Raw genomic sequence first — 19,418 nt, 5'->3', positions numbered from 1 at the left:
TAGCAGTCCTCTGCATTCATTCTGAAGTTTAAGCTTCAGCTCTTCAGTGCAATGAGCACTGTTGATTGTTGAACCTTTTTCCTGATAGTGTTTCAGTACTAGCCCTTGAGAATCCTAGAAAAAACTGTAAGCATCAATTTTCCAGCTGATGATTGACTTTTGAACTTTTTGTTAGTGAGCAATTGAGGGTGTTTCCATTTCATACTCTGCCGTTTACTCTCAGGCTCATAGTGATGAATCCATGTTTCATCATCAGTAACATTTTTTTAAAAAGAAACTTCACTTTCTTTTGAGTATTGCCCCAAATTTTGTTTGCAGATGTCCAAGTGCCTCTGTTTATGATCTTCGGTGAGTTGTTTTGATACCTATCTTGCACAAACTTTTCAAAACCAAGTCTGTCATGGATTAGTTCATAGGCAGAGCCATGGCTGATTTGCTAATGATTTATCCACTGTCACTCGTCTATTCGACAGAATCATTTCATGTGCACACTCAGTGTTGTCATCAGTTGCGAACATGGATGGACATTTTAATATAACCAGAGTGTGGGTAATTTTTGACTCACCCTTGTGTGTATGTGTATATATATGCTAAATATATATATATATAGGCCCTGGGTGGTGCAAGCAGTTAACATACTTGCTAACAGAAAGGCTGAAGGTCCAAGTCCCTCAAGGTGCCTCAGAAGAAATGGCCTGGTGATCTATTTCTGAAAAATCAGTTGTTGCAAATCCTATGGAGGACGTTCTACTCTGACACATACGAGTCAAAATCAATCCGACAGCAACTACAATACTAGTATATATGAAGGGACATCAAAAACTTTATGGAGAAATTCCATTATCGTTTTATTCTATTTTATCCAAGAAAAAATTTTTTGAAGCACCCCACTATACACATAGCGTCCTGGTGTGGTGCTATGGGTTAATGCCCCAGACTGCAAAGTCGCTTTGAACTCCAAGGTCGGTGGTTCAAGCTCACCAGTCGCTCCTTGGAAACCCTATACAGGGTCACTATGGGTTGGAACTGACTCGATGGCACTTCACAACAACTACACACACACACACACACACACACACACACACACACACACACACATATTATGTGTTATCTAACAGACATTCCACTCTGTACCCTGTTCTTTATTTCTTAGCAACACATGCTGGCTATAATTTCATTTCAATGCATATATATTGATCTACCTCATTAAGCATTTGACTACTAACCATGAGATTGGAGGTTCAAACCTACCAGCCACTCCCCAGAAACCCTATATAGGATCGCTATATGTTGGAACTGACTTGGTGACACTTACCAACATCAACTCCTTACGAACTCACTCCTTGTATTACCTTATTTTTTTAAAATACTACCTGGTATGGACTAGTTATCAAGTGAGTTTTACAGGGCAGAGTCTTCCTAGCATGGGCAGGATAAGACTGCCAGCCAGGCAGAGCCACTTGCTGTGTGACCATGGGTAAATTACTCACCCTCTCTGGGCCTCTGCTGTCATTAGTGAAGGAAGTACCTCTGAGGGTCATTTTAGCTCTGATGCATTGTGGTTCTGCTATGTACAGTGGCAGGGAGGGATTCTGGGCCAGTCAGAGGACAAAGGGACAGGAACTCACCCTCAGGAAGGTGCCAGAGATGGGGCCTGGGGTGACTGGATTCCATTGCTCCGTGCCTTCTTCCTGGTAACTGATGTGGAACCCTGTGACCGGCCCAACTCCTGTGTACAGTGGGGGCTCCCACCGCAGCATCAGGGAGGTGGCCCGCACCTCGGATGTACGCACATCATAGGGGGGACCTGTGGGAGGTGGAACAGAGAGGGAGGCAGGTAGGCAGACAGTCAATTGGGCACAGAGCTGAGTGGTCAGTTAGCAAGAAAATCCATCTGTCTGTCACAAATTGGCCTGGACACATGTTTTCTGGGCATAGTGGGGACCTGAAGGATCTTGGTTCCCTGACAAAGCTGGCGCTGGTCTGAAATACAGCTAACTCTTCAAAATGTGCTCAGGGTCACCTCTTCCTGAAGCTTCTCTGATCCTCCCCAGCCCTATCCCAGACGGTGAATTTTCTTCATGTCCTTGTCACCTCAGTATTCAGCTTAGAGGAATGCGTGTGACCTGTGAAGTCAGAACACCAGGGTTCATTTCCCAGCTCCACCTTTTCTAGTTCTGAGGAACCTAAGCAATTTACTTAATTTCTGTGCTCCTGCCTCCTCGTCTATAAAAGGGGCATAATAGCACAGTATAATGCTGTTGTGAACATGAATGAGATAATTTAGAGGACATGTCTAATACATGAGGCTTCCTGGTGGTGTAGTGCTGCTTGGCTGCTAACTGAAAGGCTGCTGGTCCCAACCCACCAGCTCCTCCGAGGCAGAAAGATGTGGCAGTCTGTGTCCATAATGATTAACCAGCTCAGAAACACCATGGAGAGTTCCATTCTGCCCCAAAGTGTCGCTATGACTTAGAATCGCCTTCACTGCAAAGTTTATTTTGTTGTTGTTGCTCGGTTTGATCTGTACACATAAATATTAGCTTTTGTAATAATTGGTATCCTATAAAGCATTACACAGAATCCTGGGTTGCTGGACTACAAGGTTAGTTTGAATGATATGTTTGGCAGTTCAAACTCACCAGCTGCCCCTGGGACACCCTATACAGGGTCGCTATAAATTGGAACCAATTCAATGGCAATTAACAACAACAACAAAACAAAGCATTACATGTTGTAATGATCTGCCATTTGGGTAAAGGTTTTGTGTAGAAAATGGAACTGAGCTAAAAGGGAACGCAACTTTCCCAATGGAAAGAAGGGATGTGTTCTTTCCTTTGGGAAAGATGAGAGCTTATTTTTTAGAATAATGCTAATGAGATTATAAATTGCTCTGGTAGCGTAGTTGGTTACTAGTTGAGTTACTAATCTCAAGGTTAGCAGTTTGAAACTATCAGCTGTTCCACAGGAGAAAGATGAGGTTTTCTGCTCCTGTAAAGATTTACAGCCTCAGAAACCCTACACAGGGTCGCTAGGAGTCAGAACTGACTCCATAGCACATAGTCACCACCACCACCACCAATGGGGTTATGAGGCGAGTGTATAGAGTGGCCAACCATCATTGTTTGTCCAAACCTGAGGGGATTCCTGAGATGTGGAGCTTTAAGTGGTAAACCCAGGAATATTCCCCATCAGCTGGGAATTGGTCACCCTAGCAGTGGTGTCTTTGGAGTGGGAGGTGGACCTGTGCTCAGACTCAGAGCTCACATGGTATAGTCCGTGGACATTGTTTGTGGTGGGGGCACAGGGTTAGCATATGACCAAGGTCAGTGGCCCTCTAAAGCAGGGCTCCAACTTGGTCTATGTCAGACTGTGGAGGGATCAGAGATCTGGGGCCTGGGAACAACAGAGCAAGCTTGAATGTGTGTAGAGCTGAGCACTGTTAACTCCTTGGCTAGATTTGGGGGCAAGGAGCAAGAGTAGGTGCTGGAGTCCATGTTGTCTTGGTCTCTTACCTGGTTGGGGCATTGTCCACTCTTTGCACTCGAACAGGCTGCTGGGTGTTGACAGCTCACCAACACCTGCCAAATTTGCTGCCCGGGCACGGAACTCATAGAAGTGACCTTCTTGCAGGTTGCTGATCTGGAAGGACAGAAGCACACACTGTGGAGACCGAGGTTGGGAAAGGGAAGGGAAGAGGCGCTGAGCCTGGAGCCGAGGTTCAGAGCAGGAAGGGAAGTCTGTGTGTCAATGCTTAAAAATGAGCCTCCTTCAACCTCAGGGCCTCCAATGGTGGCCTCAGATCTCCACCTGCACCAACAATGAGGCAAAGTGTGCTTACCTTGCAGACCCGGGCTGGGATGGGCTGCTGGTTGACTGGATGCCAGTCTAGCTCATCTGAATCGTGTTGGTCCAGGAAGTAGCCCAGGATCTTGCTACCTCCTCGACGCTTGGGGGGTTTCCATCCAATGACCATATCATTCTTCCCACAGTTTAGGAGGGTGAAATTGTAGGGGGCAGATGGCGTAGCTATGGGGAAGGAAGGAGATGAGTGTAGCTGCTCAGGAAAGGCTGAACTGGGTAGCGGAAAGCCAATAAAACTCCCTCGATGTGCATCCATCTGACTTAAGGAGGTCCTTGCCTAGTCAGCGGCACCTGCTGTTAACCATCACTCTGACCCTTGGCAGGCACCTGGGATGTCTCTTCACTCTAGATTGGTCAAGCTTTGTGCATGGCCCAAAACAACTATTACTTCCTCCCCGAAGGAAAAGGAAGTCAGGGTCAGCCCAGTGCTCTTCAGAGGACTTCCAAACCACTGACCTCTGGGAGTAACCTCCAGGTTAGAACACATTCTAACTACCAGCTGTTACACAGGAACCTTCAGGTTAGAATACATTCTAAGATTCCCAGCTCTCTGCCCTCCCAAGGCTGCCACCAGGCTGGACCTGCCCCTTCAGACTTACCCAGAGCCTGCTTGACCTTGGTGGGTTTGGTGGCTGTGGAACTTTCACCTACCCCAGCCTCGCTGACGGAGCTGACACAAAACTCATACTCCTTCCCCGTCTTCAGACCAGGAACCGTGAACCTGGGAGAGAAGTGGGTAGCCCTCAGGGACATTCCTGAATATTCTAGAACAACCTGGTGGGATAAGTGGCCACCAGAGTGGTTTGACTTGAGGGTCCTAAGATAGTTTTTAAGAGTCCTGGTGTGGCAATGTAGGTTAATGTGCTAGACTGCAAAGTTGCTTTGAACCACAAGGTTGGCAGTTCAAGCTCACCAGCTGCTCCTCGGAAACCCTATACATGGTCGCTATGGGTTGGAATCAACTCGATGGCACTTAACAAGAAGAAGAAGAAGCTAATTTGGATAGAGAATTTTGACCCCGTAATAAGGCTTGAAATGCCACTCTGGAGGATTTATTCACTAAGGTTTTAGAGGATATGGCTCTCCTGGGTGGTACAAACTGTGCTGTCACTAAATGCCAGGTGGTGGTTTGAGTGACTGCAGTTCCACAGAGGACAGGCCAGAGCATCGTGTGGAGCAGTGCTATTCTGCAAATACATGGGCTTACCCCGAGTTGGAATTGACTGGATGATAACATCTGGTTTTGGTTTATTTTTTGGGTGATTATTCTCCTAGAGGAGTCCTGGTGTGGCACTGTGGGTTAAGGCGCCAGACTGCAAAGCCATTTGAACTGCAAGGTTGGCAGTTCAAACTTACCAGCTGCTCCTCGGAAACCCTATACAAGGTCGCTATGGGTCAGAACCAACTCAAGGGCACTTCACAACAACAACTCTCCTAGAGCTCATCATTAAAATGCAACTGGCCACAGCCTGGCTTGGCGCTGGTTGGTCCAGCTTCAGGCCGTTGAGCTTTGTTCTTGCAAAAGAAACCAAACCAAACACCAAACTAGCTGCTGTGGAGTGGATTCCATTTGGAGGTAGATCACCAGATCTCCCTTCTGAGGTACCTCTGGGTGGGCTCCACCTCCAACCTTTCTGTTAATAGTTGAGTGCTTAACTGTTCACATTGCCCCAGATTCCACAGGACTCAGTCAGGAATAAACGAGCATGAGAAAAGAATTTGGAGGTGCACCTGATACCCGGAAAACTATGAAATGGCAGCTGTCATTCCTGCTCTGGCCCCTTCTATGGTGCAGGAAGTGGGGCTGGCTGACTTACTGGTTGCCCTGGATGGGTTTGTTGTTGACTGTTTGCCATTCAGAAGATCCCAGCTCCCGGGAGTAGATGTAGTAACCCAGGAGCTCCGGACCACCATCCACAGGATTCCAGGTTAGGGAGACAGCGGTCTGTGTGTCTCGGAAAGCTTGCACTTGAGTGGGAGGAGGCAGAGTCGCTAAACATAGAAAGATGGAAAGAGCGAGGATGCTGAGCTAAGAGTTACAGGCTGGGGGAAGGGATGGAGGTACCCCATAGTGACCCGGAATTCCAGGCACGTCTTGGGTCACGGGCAGCCCTTTGCCAGGATCCAGAGGTACACCCCAGACCCTCAATGTTCCCCTCTTTTTTTAAATCTCTAAATAGCTTGGCTGCCTCCCTTAAAGTTGTTTCTCTCAGAAGTTACCAAATCTGACTCTTCTTAAGTCCTTATCTTCAAATGCTAGAAAACGGCATTTCCTTTTCTTGAAACTCCTCTCTTGACTTTCATGGTTTCCTGAGACTAAACTTCTTGTGGCAGAGGTTACTTTGATTTGTTAAATGGATGGATGGAAAAATGGATAGATGCATGGACATAGGAGCAGGCAGATGAATAGATGGATAGGTGGGTAGATGGACAGATAGATGAATGAATGGACAGAAGGGCAGATGGATGAATAGACAGAGGTAGATGGATGAATGGATGGCTAGATGGCTAGATGGCCTAGATAGATGCATGATGGATGGATGGATGGTGGATGAATGGATGGATGGATGGATGCATGGTGGATGGATGGATGGATGGATGGATGGATGGATGGATGGATGAACAGATAAAAGGGCATATGAGTGAATGGATGGGTAGATAGGTAGATAGACAGCTGCATGGATGGATGGCAGATGGCAGGAGCATGACCTTCCTCAGTGGCATCTGGGTTGGTGTCACCCAGTGTAATATCTCCTGGTGTCATATACATTACCCCTGGTGGTAGGCAGAGCGGCCCTCCCAGGCCCACCCTTTTGACTCTCTGAAGCTCCTTCCCTCTTCCACTGGCTAAGGTGGAAACTCTCTGCCCAATGGCATGTACTGGTGTGGCTGTCTGTCTGCATCTTGATTGACAGTTAATGGAGAGGAAGTTACCATACTAGGTAAGGGGTGAGCATTGGTCAGACCACCTCCCCAAGACCCTGGGGTCATTCAGTAGCACCCCTTCTGACAGTGTGATCCACGCACCATCACTCCCCCTAGTGATGCCAATGACTTCCTAGCATTCCTCTTACTTCAACTCCTTGCACATCCTCTAGGGGGCTCCCCATCTTCGTTTGCCCACAAATGTGGGACTCCTTCAAACTTCCATTCTTTGCTTGTTCCATGTGTCTTCTCTCCTCTCGTTCTTGGGGATCTTGCTATTCCTACACCTACACTTCTGCGCAGTAACTCCCTGGGCTTCACCCCCACTTGACCCTTTCCTGAATTCCAGAGCTTCACCTGCCATTGTCCTCTGGATGGCAGCCCTGGGGCTTGTGTGCTGTCCCAAAGCCAGCAGGACAAAACGGATCTCAGAGCTAGCCAATATGAATCCAGTATTGATTGAGTGCCTGCACTGAGCCAATCCCCAGGGATGTGTCAGGGAGTAAACACGAGGACTTGGCTTCAGGAAGGTCCTGTCAGCTCCTTCAGCCTCTTAGATTGCAGACACTGAGACACTGGGTGGAGGCAGGATGGAGGGAAAGGCTGCCAGGAGGCCACTTAGGGACTCCGTGTGTCCAAGAGACCCAATTTTAGCCACAGGCAGCAATGGTCTGGAGTAGTCTCAAACATTAAGGTTATGATTTCAAGGATCTCAGGACCCAAGGAAACGATTGTGATAGAAGGTGAAGTTTAAAAAGTAAAATGCAAAACTGTGCCTAGCCTGATTGTATTTTCCGAAAGATGCATTAATATGTGCGAGGCTAAAAATCCAGAAGCCCAGGCACCCACGTGCTCACAGTGGTTACCCCCTGGGCAGTGGGGTCAAGAGGACCTGGTATTTCTTTTCCCTTCCTCTCTTCTATCTTCTTTTCCATCTCCTCTCCTTCCTTCTAAATTGGTTCTTTTGTATCTTCCCATTTTTATACAACCAATTCATTCTTACAGTTCAACATAAATACCTTTCCAGATCTATACTTGAACCCACCCAATCACAATCCACTCATTGGCCAGTCCCTGAAGCAAGACTATATGTTAACTGGACCAGAATAAAGATAAAAACCACTTACCCAATCACCCATTCCTATTTGCCATGAGGATAATCTCCCCCACCCCACAAATTACTAAAGCAGAACAAATCCACTGTGGCTTTGAACTCTTCTCCACACAGGAGCTGGGACAAACCAAGCTTTCCAGGTGACTTTGCACCTGGGTTCCTTAGGAGGACTACATGGGTATGACAGTGGAAGGGTACTTCTGGAATGATCTGACTGAAGAGCCCCAGAATCTAGAGGCCTAAGGAAGGGAGAGCCCCAGGAAGTAGGGGCTCAGGCTGCAGCTGCAGCTGGGAGACTCAGGAAGGAGCTCGGGACAGGGGCATTCCCAGCGTCCTCAGAACAGTGGATTTGGCAGATAAGGAAACCACAACTTACACACTGGAAATGACTTGCCAGAGCCCACGCCAGTGAGACAGTGTCCTGTCTGGTGAGCCAGGGCACGGGGTGGGACAGCTCACACTAAGGGGACAGGGGGCTTACACAGAAGTCACTCTCCTTGAGAAGGGCTGGTCACAGGAGGCAGGATCTAGGCAGCTGGACAGAGATCGTTAGAACTGAGGGACCACTTCTAACACTCAACTCCTGAGCTGGACCCAGCTGTTGATCTGGAAGAAACATCTGTATTTCCATAATCCTCCTGCCCAGAGACAAGTTTGATGCTGTGGGTTAATGTACCAGACTGCAATGCCATTTGAACTGCGAGGTCGGCAGTTCAAGCTCACCAGTTGCTCCTTGGAAACCCTATACAGGGTCTCTGTGGGTCGGAACCGATTTGACAGCACTTAACAACAACAACAATTACCAGCTACTCCACAGGACAAAGATGAGGGTCTCTGCTCCTGGAAAGATCTACAGCATCGCTATGAGTTGGGACCAACTCTAAGGCATACAACTACCCCCACCACCAAACTTTATAGGCCTGAACACCTGTTGCTTTTCTGCTTCATGATTGATAGAAGAGGTCAGGGGTAGGGAAATGGGCACATGGCTCTGTCCATGCAGAGGTGGGTACTGGCAGCCTGGCCTGGTCCACTCCTATCCCCATCTCCCTTATCACATAGATACCTGGTTTAGTCCCCAGGGTGATGGGCTCGCTGGCCTCCGAGGGATCGCTCATGCCATACTGGTTCATTGCTCGCACTCTGAAGACATATGACTTTCCTTTTTCCAGATCCAAAAGGGCGAATTGTGGGGCTTTCACAGGGGCCTCTGTTCTGATGGCCTCCCAGGTGCCACTACCTATGACAGACTGTTCAAAAGGAGAAAAACTCAGTTGGTAGCTGGTTCTGTGGTTGCATGGACTGGACTCTGTTCCCCAACATGTTCTAGTGACTTCTATCTCTAGCCCAGGCTAGCACTGAACACCTGAGCTCCTCTATAACTCCACCTGGATGCCTGTTGAGTGTCTTACATTCAACAGGTCCAGAACTTTCCCGCACACCTGGCTGCCCACCTTGAATTAGTGGCACCATCCTTTCTGGCTCTGACCACAACCTGGGAGCCATCCTCGACATCTCTTTCCCTCACACTCCACACCTGGTCCATCAACAAATCAAGTTGGCATGAACTTCAAAATGTATTCAGAATCTGGCCACAGTTTACTCTTGTTTTCTCTACAACCTTCATCCAAGGCCATCATCTCTGGCCTGAATTATTTTAATAACTTTTTGACTGGTCTCCTTATCTCTACTTTTACTCTCCTTCAGTCTTTTCTCAAAAAAATAGAGGGATCATTTTAAAACCCAAGTCTGATCACGTACTTCCTCTACTCAGAACTCTCCCAAGCTCCTCATCTCTTTCAGAACAAAAGCTTCTCCACAACCTGGCCCTCCCCTCGGACTGAGCTCTACCAACCTTGCTCTCCACTATCCACACCTCTGTGTCTCCTAACTGTTCTTTGATTGTGCCAGGTGCACTCTGGGACTTTGCACATGCTTGGAATGTTCTCCCTCCACAAATCTTTTGGCTAGCTCCACCTTTTCTTCTTTACTTAAAACTCACTTTCTCAAGGAGGTGGGCTACTCCATTTAAAATTTAAACAACTCCTCCTGAAACTTCAAGTTTCCTTTTTTGCTTTATGTCTTTCTCCTTAGTACTTAATGAACTGAATACTTTACTGCTTTATCTCATTTATTATCTGTCAGCTCCACAAGGCAGGGACTTGTCTGTTTTATCTACTGCTGAGTCCCCAGGGCCTGGAACAGCAAGGGCACATGGGAAGGTGCTCAATCTACGTTTGTTGAATGAATAAATAGATCCATGGGTGAAATTTCATAAGAATCTTGCAAGGTAGGTTTTCATCTCCCCACTGGTGAAGAAACAATTTTGGGTATTGTGCTGAATGTCATGCACCTAAAGTCTCGTGGAGTCGGTATTGCAGCTCAGGTAAGTGCCTCCTCACCCCCCAAGCTACTTCTCTTCATGGTTTCAGGGATGCAAATGTCAGTAATACATTCTGGATCTCTGGGCAGATCGAGGCCGAAGAGTCAAGGGTGACGAAGGCAATCGAGATACCCAGAGACCATTTCTGCTGAGTTTGGGCATGAGAATTAGGACCTAGAGACACTAGGGAGATGTTTGTCCTCTCCCAGACCCACCTGACTGTCAGTGGCCACAAGTGCAGATGGGCAAAGAAGCTATCACACAAATCAATGACCACCTACTATGCATTACAATGGGCCAGGCCCTCTTCTCAGTTTTAATTAAATGTTTTAATTAAATTAGCCCTCACGTGAACACTATACGGCATATACTTTTATCGTCTCCATTATATGAAAGAAGAAATTTAGCATCCAGAGATGCTAAATAACTTGTCTAAGGTCACACAGCTAGTAAGTAGCAGAGGCAGGATTTGAACCCAAGCAGTCAGACTCCAAAGTTAAGCCATCATACTCTTCATTTTTAGATGTCATTGAGTCTGCCGCGATTCATGGTGACCTTATGCACAACAGAACAAATCGCTACCTGGGCTGGAACCAGCCTCATGGTCAAGTTCAGATCAGACCACTGTGATGCATAGAGTTTCACTGGCTAATTTTCAGAAGTAGATTGCCAGGCCTTTCTTCCTGCTTCACCTTTGTCTGGAAACACCACTGAAACTTGTTCAGCATCACGGCAATGCACAAGCCTCCACTGAAAAGTGGTGGTTATGGACGAGGCTCATTGGCTGGGAACTGAACCCAGCTCTCCTGCAGTGCAGGTGAGAATTCTACCACTGAGCCACCAAATGTCCCATACACTCTGTTACTGTTGTTATTAGATGTCATTGACAACAGAACAAAATGTGACCTGGTCCTTCACTACCCTCACTGTATTGAATCCTAGTGTGGATGCTAGGTAGCAAGCCAGCTCGTTGGGTGGCTTCCTTTTTTTTTTTTTTTTTTTTTGCTGATCCTCTACTTTACTAAGCATGGTGTCTCTCTCTAGGGACATTATACTCTAGGGCCCCACAAAACAAATTTTCAATTACCCATAACTTTCCCATGTCAGAGAAAAAGGATCAACCTTGAATGTGAAAAAAGAAGCCCATTTGGACCACCAGAGCTAGAGATCTCTCCTGAAATTTCTTCCTCATTTATTCATTAACTGAGAAATGAACTGATCATGCTGGTCCCTGGCTTCTGGAGACCAGGATTTATAGACTCAGGGTTACTGGTCTTTGCTGTGAGCTGTGTTTTATCTCATCACCTTAGGGATGTTGGTGAAGTTAAGAAACTGGCTCAGGATTTAAATTTATTTCAATACCTATGACTTTGTTGTTGTTGTTTCCTGTGACATGCTACCTCTGTTCCAGTGAAATCTACTCCACACAAACGGCCCCCACCACTGGGGTTTCCCCAGACACCTGTCCCTATGGAGCACCCCCTCCTAGTACTAAGCAGACCTTGCCCTATGTCCTATGAATGCTACTTGCTGGTGCTCCGTGTCCGTCTGGCTTCCCTCCCAACGTGCCTAGACCCAGCGTGTTTGACCCAGTGTGAGACCCTGTGTTAGAGGGAAGGTGCTCAGCAAATAGTGGCTCTTCTACTGGCTCGGAATTCTGTGTATCTCCATGCAAGTTCTCAGGAATCATTGCTTATAGCTGGCTTCTCCTGGGCCTTCTAGGTGGGGATTCTCTGATGCCCCCTCTAAGGGTACTACTTGGGATGTCTCAGCACTTCCTGGTACTCCACATACCAGGGTCCCTCAGCATGTTAATTTTTCAGGCTAACTTGGGGTCTACTTACCTTCTCCAGGGAGTATGTCAGTGGGGCCTTGCCTCGGGGGCTAGGTTCCTTCCAGCTCAGAACCACGTAGGTCTCTCGGATCTCGCTGGCGTGGACATTTGTTGGGACCGAGGGGATGGTCACGAAGTCTGGAATCAGAGTTGTCCATAGGCAGAGATGGGTGGGTCTCAGAGACCCCTAATCTCAGCCCATTATAATATAGAAAGGGCATGTAGGGCCCAAGGAGGGACTGGGATTTGCTCCAGCTCACCCTGTGAGGCAGGGCAGGGCTGGGGCCAGAGTCCAGGTCTACCTACAGCCCTACCAATGGCTTTATCCAGCGTGCTACCTCCTTCATGAGGGGCTCAGCACAATTGGCCACAGATGCCCCAGAACCCTGCCTCCTTGAAATAGACCCCATCCCCTCTCACCACTTCATACCAGCCAGGTACAAGGACAGCTTATGCTAATTTCCAGAACCACGACGGATGCTGGGGTCTTGAGGCAAAGTGTTTAGAAGATTGACACATACCTTCAAAATCTTCTTTGCTGATTGTGATCTTGTTTCCCAAACCAAAGGGGATCTCTAGGATTAAGAATGAAGTAATTGGGGGAGAGGTGAGGGGTGGAGGGCTGGGTCAGGAGAACCTACCCTGATTAGATTCTAAACCATCCACTGGTTTCTGGTCCTGCTTTTCAGCCCCTCATTATGTGACCCTTGGCAGGTCCTCGCAGGGCCTCAGTTTTCCCTTTCCCCTGGGGCCAAAGTAAAGTGTTGCTGCTCTCAGACCCAGAATGATACTCTGTCTTCTTTGGACAAATGGGTACAGAGATGGAAGTGAGGTGCCTGGGGTGCACCTACGATGTAATGGGTACAGTACAACCCCAAGAAGTCAGGCTGAGTCTTCAGGGCTGTCTCTCCCCTTCAGATGAAGACTATGAAAGGCAGTTCCCTTTGGAATGAGGCTTGCTATGTGAACTGTGCCCCCAGCATGCCCTGAGGAATGTCCCTGCAGGGCCTCCATACCCACCTGTCTTTCTCTGGTCTTCATCAGATTCTCCCATAAAAACCAGCTGTGAGGCCTTGGAGGGGAGGCTGCTTCCTACTTGGCTGATGGCTTTCACCCGGAACCGATAGCTCTGGCCTTCGACAAGGCCTTGGATTGGGCACCGGCAGGTCCCCCCAAGGGTCTTGTGGCAAGGCACCCACTTGCCGGACTCACCCTGGCACCTGTGGAAGAGAGGAAATGGCACATGATTTATACCTTCCACTTTGAGGCTTGGCAAGGGGCACTCTTTCCCCAGCACCCCAAATCCCACTTGTCCCACCTTCTGGGTGCCCACCCAGCTTTCCTCTGATATTAAAGTCCTTCTCTCCATTTAAAAGCCCTACTCCAGCCTCAGGCTCCCAGGAGACTTTCCTCTTCCTTAACTAAGATGCCAGCTGATATCACTACATGCTTCTCTTCTGGTCGGTTCTGATTCATAACAACCCTGTATAGCGTTTCTGAGGACTGGCTGATGGCTTTGAATTGCCGACCTTGTGACCTTGTGGTTAGCAGTCTAGCGCTTATCCTACAGCGCCACACCGGAACTACCTCTGGTAGTGTGTTGTTGTTGTTGTCAGGTGCCATCGAGTCGGAACTGACTCATAGCGACCCCATGCACAGCAGAACGAAACAATGTCCGATCCTGGGCCAACCTCACTACCACTGCCACACTTGATTCCATCAATGATGCCACCTGGCTGATCCATCTCGTTGGGGGTCTTCCTCTTTTTCTCTGACCCTCCATCTTACCCAGCATGACATCCTTCTCCAGCGACTGTTCTCTCCTGACAATATGTCCAAAGTATGAGAGATGGAGCTTAGCCATCCTGGCCTCCAAGGAGCACTCTGGCTGCACTTCTTCCAAAACAGATCTATTGGTTCTTTTGGCTGTCCATGGCACTTTTAGTATTCTCCTCCAACACCAAAACTCAAAGGCATCAATTCTTCTATGATCTTCCCTATTCATTGTCCAGCTTTCGCATCCATAGTGTAGTGGGTTATAAATTGGGCTGCCAACCGCAAGGACAATTCAATTCAGTCCTATAGGGTCAGGATCCACTCAGTGGCAGCAAGATTGGTTTTGGTTTTTTGAAGCTTGATTGTGCCATCCTGTTATGGGAGTCAGGTGGGATCACCTGTACTCTGTAAATGGGGAGGTGGGGGGCGCAGCTCAGCGATGTGGAATGACTGGACCAAGGTCATATGGCTCCTGAGTCGGGATTTCATCTAAGGCCTGCCCATGCCCTAACCTGGTGCACTGTTGGGCCTGAGCCTCTAAGCCTGGGCTTTCTGTATCCTCTCAGGACCACTGTCCTTGGGCAGTATGGCAACACATTACCAGCTGGACGATGTAGTGATCCATGGCTAATGAGCACCATGACAGTGGGCAACGTCATCTCCCCACACATCTCAGTTTCCTCATCTGTAGAATGGGGCATTTAAATTCCCCTCCTTAATAGGGGGTGTTGTGAGGATTAAATGCCACAAGGCACGCCAGGTCCAGAGTCAGTGTGTGCCCCTGGTGGAATTAGGTATATCTCAAGTTCGGACTTCAGAGCAGGAAGCTTTGGGGGAAAGAGGATGGATGTTCGGACCTCTCCCTCTCATCTTCTCACCCTTCTTGGGTGCTCTCCATTCTGGCTTTGGGGCTCTGTCTCTGTCATTCAGGGAGGAAAATAAGCCACCGACTTCACATGAGCTAAGGTTGCAAGCAGTATTAACATTTCCCTCCATCCAGGATCAGCTCATAGGAGTTCTGATGTGGCGCTGTAGGATAAGCACTGGATCACAGGGTTGGTTTGAACCGCCAGGTGGCAATTCAAACTCACCAGCCTCTCCTCAGAAACCCTATATGGGGTTGCTATGGGCTGGAACAGACTCGATGGCACTTAATACCAACAACAACAAAGGGTCAGCTCACATTGCAAAGGTAACAGAGGTCATCACTGATGCCAGCAGTGGAACTCCAGGTGGCACTGTGACAGAGAGGGAGTGTGGATGCCCTTCTGTGGGCCACAAACTACAACACAGTCTACCTCCTGCCCTGTCCCGAGGAACTGGGGTTCACCGAATCCAGGGATGGGTCCTCCGTTTCTGTGGAAGTGGGCTCAGTGAGGTAACAGAGGGCTCAATGAGGATGTATCGGCTGAGTGAGGGGATGGGGAGTTTGTCCTCACAACTGTGCCTGGGGACCCTGCCCCTCAAGAGACCAACTCACAGCTCGATGGAGTAACCGGTGATGGGGTTGCCGCGAGTGTCGCTGGGTGGGGCCCAGGTCAGGATGAGGCAGTCTCTGTTCACATTCAGGCATCGGACATTCAGGGGAGACCCTGGACCTCCCGTCTTCCCGGCTGCAGCATCTGAAACCGGGGTATACGGAAGAGAGAGAGCCTCTTCCGGTCAGCATTCATTGGGCAGCAAGCCCCTTCCGACTCTGCCCAGCATCCTCTCACTCCTTATCCTCCAGGGTTCAATTTTGATCTCTAGGAGCAAGGCCTGAGTAACAGTCCCTGACCCTAAATAGCAACAGGCTGGTGGGGGGTGGGTTGTTGTTGTCAGGTGCCATCGAGTCAGAACTGACTCATAGCAACCCCATGCACAGCAGAACGAAACAATGTCCGATCCTGGGCCAACCTCACTACTGCTACCACACTTGAGTCCATCAATGATGCCACCTGGCTGATCCATCTCGTTGGGGGTCTTCCTCTTTTTCTCTGATAATAAATGGGTAGTTTACCATTTATTAGGGATCCACTCAACACCATGCATGTAAACAACTGGCATAATTTATCTCTGGGTCCCATTGCACCACCTCATTTTGTAGATGAGGAAATTGAGTCTCACAGAGGTGAAGTGACTTGCTCAAAGTCACCCCAGCCAGGGAAGTGACAAAACCATGATTTGAATCCAAATCAGGTTCAAAGACCAGGAGGTAGAACTCCACCAGTGATCAGACTCCGGTTCCAGGTATATGCTCAGCCTGCCAACCCAACCCCAAGTCTGAGGCAATCAGCTCTGCACTTTTGGAAGTGCATAGGACACCACAGGGGTTCTTAGTGAGAATCTAACTCAACACCCCCATTTTATAGCAGGGAAACTGAGGCCACACAGCAGTCAGAGGCAGAGTCCTGTTCTGTGTGTTCCCAGCCACATATCCAGCGCCCCCTCTCACCTCTCACAAACACATAGGCGCTCTGCTCCCGGACCCCAAAGGGAGAGGGCACCTGGACCGTGTAGAGCCCCTCATCTTCCTTGTAGGCACAGGACACCTTTACAGACGCCTGGCGGTGTGCACTGAGGATCTGCCGGCGCTCTGTGGACTTCAGCAGGCTCCCTGTGGAGGCAAGGATGCTTGTCTCTCGTGGGAACCTGGAACATTCTGGGGGCTGGAGGCTGGCTAGACAGGTGATAGACAGGGCTGCTGTGGTCATAGCTTGAGGTGTCGCTAGGTTTGGGGGCTCAATGAGGGCATGGGAGCTCTGTGAGGGGGTGCAGGCTCAATGAAGTCGGTAGGTGCACAGTGAAAGGGTGTAACTCAATGAAGAGGGTGGGGTTCAGTGATGGGTGGGGGTTAAGTGAGAGGGTGGGGTTCAGTAAGGGGGTGAGGCTTCAGAGGGTGTGAGGGTTCAGTGGGGGTGGGAGTTTAGTGAGGGGGTGGGTTTGGTGAGGGGGATGTGGGCTCAGTGAGGGAGTGGGGAACTCACTGCGGGAGTGGTGGGTTTTTCAAGAGGGTATGGGCTCAGTAAGAGGGTGGGAGTTCAGTGAGGGGCTGGTGGATTCAGTGAAGGGGTGAGGGCTTAGTGAGAAGGTGTGGACTCAGTGAAGGCTGGGGTGTTCAGTGAAGGGATGGGGCCTCAATGAAAGGGTGGGGACTCAGTGGGGGTTGGAGGCTGATTGAAAGGGTGGGGTCTCAGTGAGGGGATGTAGGCTCAGTGGATAGAATCTGGGATCTTAATGGAGTGAGGGCTCAGTAAGGTAGTCCACAGCTTAGTGAGGAGATGGGCGCAGGGAGTTAGCCCTGCCCTGAGGTAACTCTGTTGGCCATCCTTCTCTGTCCCACATGGAGGCCCGCCCTCCTGTCAGCAGCCCCTATTCTGGAAGATCTATGGATTCCGGAAAGCATCTCAGCCTTATTATTGTAGCTATTCCTCGGGGCTTGCAGGGCTTCCCGGTGCCCCCTTCTCTCAGCAGGTACAGCCTCCTCAGGCTGAAAGCTGGGGACACTGGGGGCCCTGTACTCCTTGTCCTCTGGCTGCAGGCCCGGTCATGGATGGGGCAGGCCTTCCAATCATACTCCTCTTCCTTCACTGAAGAGCTCCCCCAGATCTTGCCCGTTACATCCCCAGAGGTCTCCCAGCCCCTGAGACTCTAACTTATCCCCCACCACCCAAAGCTGTCCTGAGCACCCGGGTGTCGCCTTCTGAGTTCTCTTTGCTTCTAATGCCGCTGCTGGTGCTTAAGGTCAGGATTAGACCCCAGCAGGCTCCGCCTGAAAGCAGTAGCTCATGTCTCCACCCCGGCCTCGCCTGGCACTCCATTTGTAGGTGACTTGAACTGACAGTCACCTGCTATGTTCCTGCTTTTGTCAGCACCCACCACTCAGTTTGTCTTCAATTTGGGGAAGAGAGGGGTGCTGCTGAAGGCTGGGGTCCTCACCATCTCGAAACCACTGGATGTTCTGCTCAGCATCTAACACATCATCCGAAAAGAAGCAGGACAGGGAGAAGGGGTCCTTCTCACAGGCAAAGACAGGCTTCAGCACAGATGTGAACTCCACGCTGGGGCCAAACAGTGATCCTGGGGTGAGGACAGCAATTTGGAGGCTGTGAGCTCAGAGCAGACACTGGGGCTGAGGTGTAGAGGGGAGCAAGGACCCTCCTGAAGCATCCCAGCTCTTCTGGGTTCTTCGTTCCCAAGATGGGCTTGACAAAGACAAGAGAAAATTGAGCCTGCGGAAACCTGGGTAAGCCAAGACAGCAGACTTCCAAAGGCCATTGACGCCTTTACATTTTGGGTCATGGATTTACATTTCCAACTCAGTTGTTGTTCAGCAGCTAGGAAGCAGCTCTGGGGTATTTTGGGACCAGAAGCCAGTTTGCTATTATTAATAGCTGATAGGCCAGCCTACAGTGGACATCTCTTAGTTGATTATGGATGTATTCTAAAAAGGGCCTATGAAGAGGCACGAACAAGAAGCCCCGGGCACCCAGACACCTCCCCTTGGGACTCCCCCTTAAGTGTTCTTACTTTTGAAGAATTCTGAATCGAAGCCAGCATCCTTCCCCAGGTACGCTGAAAACCAAAGCAAATGGAGTTGGAGATGGTTCAGAGCCCACATTCCCACTAGATTTTGGCTCTGACATGAGTTTAAGTTATGGTCTGTTAGAAGTTCATGCTGGGGCTTAGGAACGTTCCTTCACCTCTCTGAGCCTCAGTTGCTTCATTGGTAAAATGGAGACAGTAATTCCTGTACCACCTGATGGTGGTGGGCTTCTGATGAAACTTTACATGAATAAAGTTTTCAGCAAGAACTTGACACATAGTACTCAATAAATGGTAGTTTCCTTCCTCTGCCTAAGCTTGCTGCCAATTTCACATATTGGGATGAGGAAAAGGGAAAAATTAACCAGGAGTGGAGCAGTGTTAAAGCAATGTTGATGCAAGAACAGCTAACCATGTGCCTCATGCTAACTTACTTAACCCTCACCACAACTCTGGCAGTCTCATTGTTATCCTCCCTAACAGATGAGAAACTGAGGCACGGTCATTAGCATCTGGATTCCAGGACATAATAGTGCCTCCCAGGAAAGGATCTTTGTGAGTGATGCCCAGAAAGGGACACAGGCTGCCCAAGATCACACACAGCATCAGTGGAGGCCTCAGGATTAGGACCCAGGGCTTCTACCTCCCATCCCAGGGCCTCCCACTGGGACCACCAAGGTTGTTATGGACATGAGAGCAGGGGAGGGTGGCAGTGGCAGTGAGTGGGTGCTCTCACTAGGAAGCTGGTTGGAATTTAGGGGCCAAGAGGATGCCTGGTGGGTCCTGGAATTGCTATATGTGATGGTGGCAGGGAGCGGGATCTGGAGGGAGTGATGAAAAGGATGGGGACAAAGAGGGAAAGCAGTGCCAGTGTTCGACCTTAGACTTGACTCTGGGCTGTCTATATTGTTGTTGTCAGGTGCCATCGAGTCGGAACCGACTCATAGCGACCCCATGCACAGCAGAACGAAACAATGTCCGATCCTGGGCCAACCTCA

The 19,418-nt window shown here is 49.3% G+C and overlaps 1 protein-coding gene across 1 annotated transcript in view; it reads right to left on the bottom strand.

Annotated features, from left to right (window-relative positions):
- Positions 1-19,418, bottom strand: part of MYOM3 (myomesin 3) — a 66,506-nt gene that overhangs the window by 26,014 nt on the left and 21,074 nt on the right. Inside the window, exons 7-19 of the mRNA XM_006862398.1 lie at positions 18,406-18,450; positions 17,815-17,955; positions 16,331-16,492; positions 15,377-15,518; positions 13,141-13,340; positions 12,642-12,695; positions 12,131-12,258; positions 8,970-9,153; positions 5,682-5,856; positions 4,464-4,585; positions 3,842-4,029; positions 3,516-3,642; positions 1,629-1,807 (exon numbers count right to left, since the gene is read on the bottom strand). Of these exons, the coding sequence (XP_006862460.1) occupies positions 1,629-1,807; positions 3,516-3,642; positions 3,842-4,029; positions 4,464-4,585; positions 5,682-5,856; positions 8,970-9,153; positions 12,131-12,258; positions 12,642-12,695; positions 13,141-13,340; positions 15,377-15,518; positions 16,331-16,492; positions 17,815-17,955; positions 18,406-18,450 (1,847 nt within the window). The remainder of the gene's footprint in view (positions 1-1,628; positions 1,808-3,515; positions 3,643-3,841; positions 4,030-4,463; positions 4,586-5,681; positions 5,857-8,969; positions 9,154-12,130; positions 12,259-12,641; positions 12,696-13,140; positions 13,341-15,376; positions 15,519-16,330; positions 16,493-17,814; positions 17,956-18,405; positions 18,451-19,418) is intronic.

The sequence above is a fragment of the Chrysochloris asiatica genome, unplaced genomic scaffold, assembly GCF_000296735.1.
Source record: "Chrysochloris asiatica unplaced genomic scaffold, ChrAsi1.0 scaffold00047, whole genome shotgun sequence".
In the NCBI taxonomy this organism is placed as follows: Eukaryota; Metazoa; Chordata; class Mammalia; order Afrosoricida; family Chrysochloridae; genus Chrysochloris; species Chrysochloris asiatica.
This window is presented reverse-complemented; position numbering and strand designations above follow the sequence as displayed.